Below are 9,963 nucleotides of genomic sequence, written 5' to 3'. Positions count from 1 at the left end.
TAGCAGAGAGCCTGATGCAGAGCTTGAACTCATGCACCATGAGATCGTGACCTGAGCTGAAGTCGGACTTAACCTACTGAGCCACCCAGGCACCCCTTTCTTTCTTTCTTTCTTTCTTTCTTTCTTTCTTTCTTTCTTTCTTCCTTTTTCTTTCTTTCTTTTCTTTCTTTCTTTCTTTCTTTCTTCTTCTTTCTTTCTTTCTTTCTCTCTCTTTCTTCCTTTTTCTTTCTTTTTCTTTCTTTCTCTCTCTTTCTTTCTTTCTTCCTTTTTCTTTCTTTTTTCTTTCTTTCTTTCTTTCTTTCTTTCTTCTTTCTTTCTTTCTTTCTCTCTTTCTTTCTTTCTCTTTCTTTCTTTCTTTCTCTCTTTCAATAGTCATCCTGATTGGGTGTGACGTGGTATCTCAATGTGGTTTTGTGATTATTGATATCAAGCATCTTTTCATGTACTTTTTGGCCATTTGTATATCTTCTTTGGAGAGATGTCTATCCATAAGTCTTTTGCCTTATGGTTTTTGAATTGGTTTGAGTTTTGTCTCTTTTTAAACTTAAAAAAAATGATTATTGAGTTGGAGAACTCTTTACATATTTTTTACGTGAGGCCTGTAACAGATGCCTAATTTGAAAATATTTCCCCCCAGTTTGTGGCTTGTCTTTTCATTCTCTTGATACTGTTTGGAAAAAGCAGAAACTCTTAATTTTGATGAAGTCTAATTCATCACCTTTTTCTTTTGCCTGTTAACACTTTTTGTGGCATATCCAGAAATCTCTAACTCAAGGTCACAACGTTCTCTCCTATGTTTCCTCTTAGCTGTTTTGTAGTTTTAGGTTTCGCATGTAGGGCTGTGATGTATTTGGAGTTAGTTGTTGTGTATATGGCGAGCGGCTATTATTGTCAATACCTTATCCACTTGTTCCAGCTCCATGTGTCGAAAAGACTATCCTTTGCCATCCAATTGCCTTTGTACCTTATTGAAAGTCAGCAGACTGTGTACATTTATGGACTCTGGGATCACAAACCAAGACTCCCTCTTGTCTAATGTCTTAGAACATTCTCCCTGGATTTTGGCAGCAGCGGTGTGTGTGTGGGTTTCCTTCTGTTTATTGAAGGCAGGAGCTTAAGTCTGGTTTCTGTTCCTCCGTCTCAGCCAGAAGTAGAAGCCCTCTGTACCATAATCTTTAAAACTGTCTCTTTGATAGTCATCATGTTTTTAATATCTATTTTAACATTATTTTAAGAATATAATATTTCCATATTTTTAAATTCTATTTCTATGCTGAAATAAATAATTTTGTCTTTGTGTCTACTGGTATTTTTTTTTATTAAAAATATTTTTTTTTCACGTTTATTTATTTTTGAGAGAGAGAGGCAGAGAGAGAGACACAGAATGCAAAGCAGGCTCCAGGTTCCACGCCGTCAGCACAGAGGCTGACTCGGGGCTCAACACCACGAACCGTGAGACTATGACCTGAGCCGAAACCAGGAGTCGTACTCTTAACCAACCGAGCCACCCAGGCACCCCTTCACTTGTATTTCTGTGTAACATACATCTAGACTGGAATTTGCTAAGCCAAAGTACATACCTTTTAAATTCTGGCGCGTCTAGAACCGGGAGGGGTCTGAGATTGTCACCGTATTGCAAACTAACAAGTCAGCTTGCCGCACTTTTGTGGGAGCTGCCCAAGACACCAGACTCACGGATGAGACATACAAGACCTTACTACCCACCGCAAAAGCAGTAGCCAGAGCGTCAGCATGGTAGCACCCGTGCTTGGAGCCCCATTTCCAACAGGGTCACGGGGAGGGCCAGATGACCCCAGCAGCTGCAAAGGGCCGAGGGACCAGCACTTTTTCAGCACAGGGCCAACACCGAGGTAAGCAGCACACAAGCCAGTCCCCTTCCAGCCCAGAGATGAGCAGTTACCGGGTACTCACTCCGCGGGAGCCTTGGCCTACTAGCTGCCTGTGTGCGCAGCTGCAGAAAGCACTCAGCATCAGGAGATGGAGACGTCTTACAGTCTATTCTGGTCAGTAAGGAAGTGCAGCAATGCTCAGGGCTCATGGCTGGCTGCTCTCCCGGCAGCATTTCTATCCAGAAAGGCTGTGTCCGTATAAGCCCGCCCTCGGTTGTGTATTAAAGAGTTGTATGTCGGAAACACGTCACTGCCAACATGGGTATCTTATCAACCTTTGTAATTTTAGACAATGGATCCGTAAAAGGTGAGTTATGTTTCTTGTGTTAACTTTTCATTTACCGTCCCTTGAGTTGCGCACCTGTTTCAAATGTCCATTGACGGTTTGTGAAATTATTCTTTAAAGCCTACTTGTCCCTGTGACATTCCTCCTTCCGCGCTCTGAGTGGGGAAAACAAAGGAGGAGCTCCGTTGCTCGTCCGCGTTGCACACGTTTTCCGCTTTCTAATCATCTTGACCTGGATGGCTGGTATTCCCCTTCAGCCTGCGCTGTGTGGACACGAACTGTCTGGCCACGTGTGATGATCCACCCTCTTGGTCTGCTCGTCCCTGGGATCCGAAAAGAGCCGGGTGTCAGGCACTGGGACATTTCCTTCCTGTCACACACAAACAGACTCTGCCTCTTGAAGGAGGAAATACAGTTCAACCCGGCCCCACTCCTGACAGTCCCCTTAGCACAGTGCAGTGGAATTAAACACGGCTTCCAGGTTCACAGATTATTAATACATTTGGAGCTTTCCTTTTCCGCTTTCCCGAGGCTCCTGGGTCTCAATTCTCATCTGTGGAGAAAGGCAGCGAGGATCTTTCTAGAAACGAATCATGAGCGTGAACTCAGCAATAACCACTCTCATCATAAACGCCTGAGCTGGTATGTATTGAAGAGGTGCTGATATTTTCAGACAAGAAATTCTAGCAGTTTCTTTGGGGTCCTTTAGCGGTCAAGCCTTGCGCCAGCACGGAAGTGTCCCCTTCTACGTACACTGATTTTGGGGTGCGCATTTGGAAACTAAAGTATGGGAAAATGAATTACTGCAGTCCGCAGGGTCGGGTCTTCGCGCTTTCCCTCCGGCGTTGCCCTCCGGCCGGTCCTCCTGCGGACCTGCCCCGCCCGCGCCCCTTAGCACGGGGTCGGCGCCTGGGTGTCCGGGTGGAGGTTCCGCCTGCCACGCGCACCCAATGGGGGCCGCGGCGGCGGGCCCGCCTCCCGGCCCTCCCGCAGCCTATCGGGACCCGCGCGCCCGCCCCCGACTCGAGCGCCCAGCCAATGGGCGCGGGTCACGCCCCGCCCGGCGCGGGGATCTGGCGCCGCGCGCGGCGTCCGGGAGCCCCGTAGCCCACTGCTCTTCGCACTTGCGGTGCGGCTCCCGGGCCACCCGGGCGTCGGGCCATGGCGTCCCCAGCGGCAGGCGTGGTGGTGATCGTTGGCAGGTAAACGGCCCCGACCCGCCGCCCACTTGCCACGGCGCTGGGGGAGACCCGGACCCCGCGGTGCGCCCGAGCATGGGGCCCGCCCGTCGTCGCCGCGGCTTGGGCGCCCAGGTCGCCGTCACCTTCCAGAGCTGGAAGCGGCGTGGTGGAACGCCGGCCTCCAGCCCTCGAGGGCGCAGTGCGTCCTTGCAGCCCTCCACGCAAGCGGCCGGGCGGGGAGAGTCGCCCGGTAGCGGCGTGGCTTTGCAGGTTGAAGCGCCCTGTAGAGTGCTATTTTGTTTCACTTCGGGCTGATGTGCAAGCAAGGTTCGGGAAGCTGACGGCGCAGGCTGCGGTGGAAATGCGGTTTGTGGGATTAGTTGGATGATGCCAGGCCTCCCGGCTAATACAAATAGACGTGCTGGGCGTTAGATATGGACGAAATGGAAGTCTGGGAAAGATTCTGCAGGACTGTATTCTTAACTTCCCATTTTACGGATGAGAAAATGGACATTAAGCAGTTTGCCCCTGGTCGCAGTTAAGTGACAGACATGGGACTGCCCCAGCAAAGAGGTCCATTAGCACACCTGTGGACAGGGCTGCCTGCAGGGCGTAGGAATGTGCATGTTTTTGTCCCCAGGGGTGTCTCTGGGCGGCAGCAGGTGTTTGGTGAATACACGGGGCAATTCATTCCTGATTGCTGATTCGTGGGGAAAGCGCCGAGGAACCCTGGAGGCCAAAGACTTTTCTAGGGTGTGTCAGTTTAACAGCCTAAATTCTATGCAAATTTTTGTTTGTGCCCCAGCCGCTCTTTTAAACTCCTGCTATTTTCATTAAAAAAAAAACAAAAAAGCATTTTTGTGTACCTTTGCTTTGATAGGGTATCATAGCAATCTGTAGGCCTGGTAATACTTGCTGTTTATAACTAGAAGCACCTTTTTAGGGGTGACTTTGTGTCTGTTTTTGCCGCCGAGGTGTTGGCATACCTGACCCTCCCCTCAGCGACAATTGCAGTGTCAGGGTTTTTCCCTTTAGAACCAATTGGAAGAAGGAATCAGGATGCTTTTTGCCAGCTTCCTTTTGCTCACAGCTGTGGAATTCACTGAGCCTTTGGCCTTTACAGGCACGCGAATGTGTGGCTGCCCCGTGAGGGAATATAAAAATATATTTTCAACGTGTCCCCTGTACTGGATACAGTGACCATGCTTGCTTTGCGTTTCAGTTGTCCAGGGTCAAGGGCTAGAGTTTTGTGTCTCTCACAGCATGCTTTGGAGTGGGGTTCTGCTGGCGCCTAATAAATGCTAAGTGAAGCTTGGAATTGATGGCGCTCCGACCTGGCTCTGGTTCTTGGGTGAGGGAGCACAGTCTCTCAAGAAGGAGCAGGGATTGGCGAGTCCCGTTTATTTCTGCTTTCCTTGAGGGAGTTTGACAAGGAATTAAATAGAGTTGGCAAACTTTAATGACCACAGGAATTAGCACAGGGTAGGAAGCCCTTCCTGTCTGTCCCTACACCATCAGCACCTCAAAACACACCCATCTCTGCTTCTAGAGTAGTGCTGCTCCCCTCCCCTGCATTCCTCTCTGTTCCCTCCCTCTCTCCCCTCCTCACCGCTCCTCTCCCTTCCTCCCCCTTCCTCGCCCCCTCCTCTTTTCCTCTCTTTCCCAGCCCCCTGGGTGATTCCGAGGAACATCCATTTATTTACCAAATGGGGCTGGGAATGTAAGTGAATTCGCTAAAACCTGGTTGAGTTTCATTCTTGGATTTCGACAGACAAAAGTGTCCGTATTTCAATTTCAGGGACATGTTGGACCATTGTTTTTCCATCTTTTCCTAGTAAGTACCAGACTCGTTGAAAGTCGCTGCTAGAAATATAGTCCCTATTTAATTCTTTTCCATTCATTTTTTTTTTTTTTTCCTAAAGGCCACTCATCCTCATGGCTTTTTCCTGCAAGCATCCGGGGCGGGTCCCTTCAGAATGGTGGGCTTGACCCAACCGGAGTGTGCTTTTGAAGAATTAAGAAAGAGAAAAAAAAAAAAAAAAAGCCTCTTGTATCTAGGGCTGTGGGAACATACAGAAGGGAAATATGGTAATGGCAGCTTTAAAAAATGGGGTAAAAGTGGGAGTCCTGAACACATTTGACTGGTGTTCTCCACCAGTGTGTTAGCCCTAGAAGCCTGCAGAGGAACTTACCTCTACGTAATACGGTGTTTCTAAATAACTGAAATGTGAATTCTGTATCCGTATACATACTGCATTGTGTTTACCCACATGTTAGGCCCTGAGCTTGTTCAAATAGGAACCAATATGGGGGAGAAGGCCAACATCGTCATGTCCCTGGTGCCTCCTGTGCCTCTTTACTGAGCACAGTTCTTCAGGACTGAGTGCAGGGGCCCATCTGCTTCAGGAAAAGTTCTGCTTCCCCTTTGGGTGGAAACTGTATCATCGCCAGCTGTATATCCATCATGCCTGGTCCTAGTAGACAGATGTTTGAGCTTTTATAACAGAGATTGCATTTTTTTTTTTTTTTTTTTTTTTTTTTTTTTTTTTTACTGAAAAAAAGCCTGAAGGGCTTGCTAGGATGCTAAGATGTTGGTTTTTTTTTTCCTGTTTTTTTTTTTTTAATTGAAGTAAAATTGGTATATAACCTTATATGGAATTCAGGTGTACAACATTATAATTTGATATTTGTATACACTACAGAGTGATCACCACCACGAATCTAGTTATCATTCATCACCATACAATTGAACCCCTTCCCCAATTTTTCCCGTTGGAACCCCTTCCCCTCTGGTAACCACCAGTCTGTTTTCTGTATCTATGAGTTTGGATCGTTGAGTTTAGTTTGTTTTTCAGATTCTACATAACAGTGCGATCATACGGTGTTTGTCTTTGTCTGACTTCTTTCACTTACTATAATACCTTCAAGATCCATCCATGTTGTCACAAATGACAAGATATTCCTTTTTTTTTTTTAAATGTTTATTTATTTTTGAGAGGGAGACAGAGTGCGAGCGGGGGAGAGGCAGAGGGAGAGGGAGACACAGAATCTGAGTCAGGCTCCAGGCTTTGAGCTGTCAGCACAGAGCCTGATGTGGGGCTCGAACCCACAAACCACGAGATCATGACCTGAGCCAAAGTTGGATGCTTAACTGACTGAGCCACCCAGACACCCCATAAGATATTCCTTTTTAAAGCTGAGTAGTATTCCATTGTCTGTGTGTGTGTGTGTGTGTGTTTATACACCATGTCTATCCATTCATTCATAGGTGAACACTTAGGTTGTTTTCATATCTTGGCTGTTGTAAGTAGTGCTTCAATGAACGTAGGGGTGCATATATCCTTTCAAATTAGTGTTTTTGTATTCTCTGGTAAATAACCAAAAATGAAACTGCTGGATTGTATGGTATTTCTATTTTTAATTTTTTGAGTAGTCTCGATACAGTTTTCCATAATGGCTGTACCAGTTTACAGTCTCATTAGCAGTGCACACAGGTTCCCTTCACACCCTCGCCAACACTTGATGTTTCCTGAGTTTTTGAGTTTAGCCATTCTGACAGGTTTGAGGTGTTACCTCACCGTGGTTTTAATTTTCATTTCCCTGATTGTGATATTGAACTTCTTCTCACATGTCTGTTGGCCATTTGTATGTTTTCTTTGGGAAAAAATATATTTAGATCCTCTGGGTTGTTTTTTGTTATTGAGTTGTAGTTCCTTATATGTTTTGGATATTAACCCCTTATTGGATATGTCATTTGCAAAGGTCTTCTCGCATTTACCTTTTCATTTTCTTGATGGTTTCCTTTGCTATGCAGATGCTTTTTAGTTTTCTGTGGTCCTATTTGTTTATTTAAAAAAATTTTTTTTAATGTTTTTATTTATTTTTGAAGGAGAGAGAGAGAGACAGAGCATGAGCAGGGGAGGAGCAGAGAGAGGGAGACACAGAATCCGAAACAGGCTCCAGGCTCTAAGCTGTCAGCACAGAGCCGGATGTGGGGCTCGAACCCACGAACTGTGAGATCATGACCTGAGCTGAAGTCAGACATTTAACTGACTGAGCCACCCAGGCGCCCCCCCCCCCTTACTCTTTTCAATCTCTTCTTTTTTTTTTTTTTTAATGTTTATTTTTGAGAGAGCAGGACAGAGCGCGAGCAGGGGAGGGGCAGAGAGAGAGGGAGACACAGAATCTGAACCAGGCTCCAGGCTCCAGGCTCCGAGGCATCAGCCCAGAGCCGGACTCAGAGCTCAGTGTGGGGCTCTCTAAGGGGCTCAACTCACCAAGGGTGGGATCATGACCTGAGCTGAAGTCAGACACTTAACTGACTGAGCCACGCAGGCGCCCCTCCATTTGTTTATTTTTGCTTTTGTTTCCCTTGCCTTTGGTGCCAGATCAAAAAAATATTGCTAAGACATGTGTCAGGGAGCTTACCACCTATGTTTTCTTCTAGGAGTTTTATAGTTTCAGGTCTTAAGTTCAACTCTTTAATTCATTTTGACTTTTGAGATATTTTTTGGGCATGTATAAGATAGTGGTCCATTTTCATTCTTTTGCATGACTGTCCATTTTTCCCAGTACTATCTGTTGAAGAGGCTATCCTTTCCCAATTGTATATTCTTGTTTCCTTTGTCAAAATTAACTGACCAGATATGTGTAGGTTTATTTATGGACTCTATTCTGTTCTGCTGATCTGTTTGTCCGTTTTTACACTAATACCGTAGCGTTTCAATTACTATACTTTTGTAGTATATAGGTTGAAACCAGGGCATGATACCTTCAGCTTTGTTCTTCTTTCTCAAGATCCTTTGAGCTTTTTTTGACTTATTTTGAATTATTTGTTATAGTTCTGTGGTAAATGCCATTAGGATTTCGATAGGATTGCATTTGGGTAGTATGGACATTTATTTATTTATTTATTTATTTATTTATTTATGTATTTATTTATTTGTGTTTATTTTTGAGAGAGACAGAGCATGAGTGGGGTAGGGGCAGAGAGAGAGAGGGAGACATAGAATCTGAAGCAGGCTCTAGGCTTTGAGCTGTCAGCACAGAGCCCGACGTGGGGCTCGAACCAATAAGCTGTGAGATCATGACCTGAGTGAAGTCAGATGCTTAACTGACTGAGCCGCCCAGGCGCCCCAGTATGGATATTTTAACAATGTTAATTCTTTCAATCCATGAGCATGGAATATGTTTACATTCATTTATACCTTTAATTTCTTTCATCAGTGTGTTAAAGTTTTATGTCTTAAAGTGTACAAGTCTTTTACCCCCCTTGGTTAAATTTATTCCTGTACACTTTGAAGTCTCTTTTGTCTGATACAAGTATAGCTATGCAGCTTTGGTTTCCATTTGCATAGAATATCTTTTCTTTTTCATCCCTTCACTTTCAGTCTGTGTGTGTCCTCATATCTGAAGTGAGTCTGTTGTAGACAACATATAGACCTTATTTTTTATCTGTTCAGCCACTCTTTCGATTGGAGAATTTAGTCCATTTACATTTAAAGTAATTATTGATAGGTATGAGCTTATGGCCATTTGTCAGTTGTTTTATGGCTGTTTTTGTACTTCCTTTCTGTTCTTTTCTTCTTCTCTTACTCTCTTCCCTTGTAGTTGAGTGATTTTCCTTAGTGTTTTGTTTAGATTCCTTTCTCATTGTCTTTGTGTGTCTGGTGTAGATTTTTGCCTGTGGTTACTTTGAGGTTCATGTAACAACTCTCTATATAACAGTATACTTTAAGTTTATAGAGTCTTATATTTGAATTCATTCTAGAAACTGTACGTTTTTACCCCCTCACGTTCTGTTTTTGATGTCATATTTTACATCTTTTTATTTTATTGATTTCTTAATAATTATTAAAAGTTAATTGTACCACTTTTGTGTTTTACTCTTCATATTAGTTTTATAAGCAGTTAATCTACTGTGTTTACAATATACTTGCATTTACCAGTGAGATCCTTACTTTCATATGTTTTCTTGTTACTTGTTAGACCCTTTTCTATTCAGCTTTAAGAAGTCCCTTGAACATTTCTTGTAAGGCTGGTTTAGTGGTGATGAACTTGGTTAGTTTTTGTTTATCTGGAAAATTCTTTTCTTTCTTTCTTTCTTTCTTTCTTTCTTTCTTTCTTTCTTTCTTTCTTCCAAGTTTATTTGAGGGGGAAGGGGCAGAGAGAGAGGGAGAGAGAGAATCAACTCAGGGCTTGATCTCACAAACTGTGAAATCATAACTTGAGCTGAAATCAAGAGTTGGATGCTTGACCAACTGAGCCATCCAGGCACCCCTCTCCTTCAATTCTGAATCATAACCTTGCCAGGTAGAGTATTCTTGGTTAGAATTTTGTTTTTTTCCTTTCAGTATTTTGAATATACCTTGCCACTCCCTTCTGGCCTGCAAACGTTGTGCTGAAAAATACGGTCATAATCTTATGGGGTTTCCTGTGTATCTAACAAGTTGTTTTCTTCTTGTGCTTTTAATAGTCTCTGTCTTTAATTTTTGACATCTTAATTATAATGTATCTTGGTGTGGTGTCTTTGGGTTCATCTTTTTTATAAATTTTTTTTAATGTTTATTTATTTTTGAGAGAGAGA

At 44.0% G+C, this 9,963-nt stretch overlaps 1 protein-coding gene across 2 annotated transcripts in view; it reads left to right on the top strand.

Annotated features, from left to right (window-relative positions):
* Nucleotides 1-2,790: 2,790 nt before the first annotated feature.
* The window catches only part of CRYL1 (crystallin lambda 1), a 132,159-nt gene continuing 124,986 nt past the window's right edge, over nucleotides 2,791-9,963 (top strand). Inside the window, exon 1 of one of the 2 annotated variants that reach the window (XM_042920640.1) lies at nucleotides 2,791-2,838. Coding sequence is in view for 1 of the 2 variants with exons in the window: in XM_042917532.1 (XP_042773466.1) it covers nucleotides 3,358-3,398 (41 nt within the window). In the remaining variant the exon portion in view is untranslated. Of the gene's footprint in view, nucleotides 2,839-3,268; nucleotides 3,399-9,963 lie in introns of those variants that run through there. The other variant, XM_042917532.1, reaches the window with a different exon arrangement.

The sequence above is a fragment of the Panthera leo genome, chromosome A1 (assembly GCF_018350215.1).
Source record: "Panthera leo isolate Ple1 chromosome A1, P.leo_Ple1_pat1.1, whole genome shotgun sequence".
Classification (NCBI taxonomy): Eukaryota; Metazoa; Chordata; class Mammalia; order Carnivora; family Felidae; genus Panthera; species Panthera leo.
This window is presented reverse-complemented; position numbering and strand designations above follow the sequence as displayed.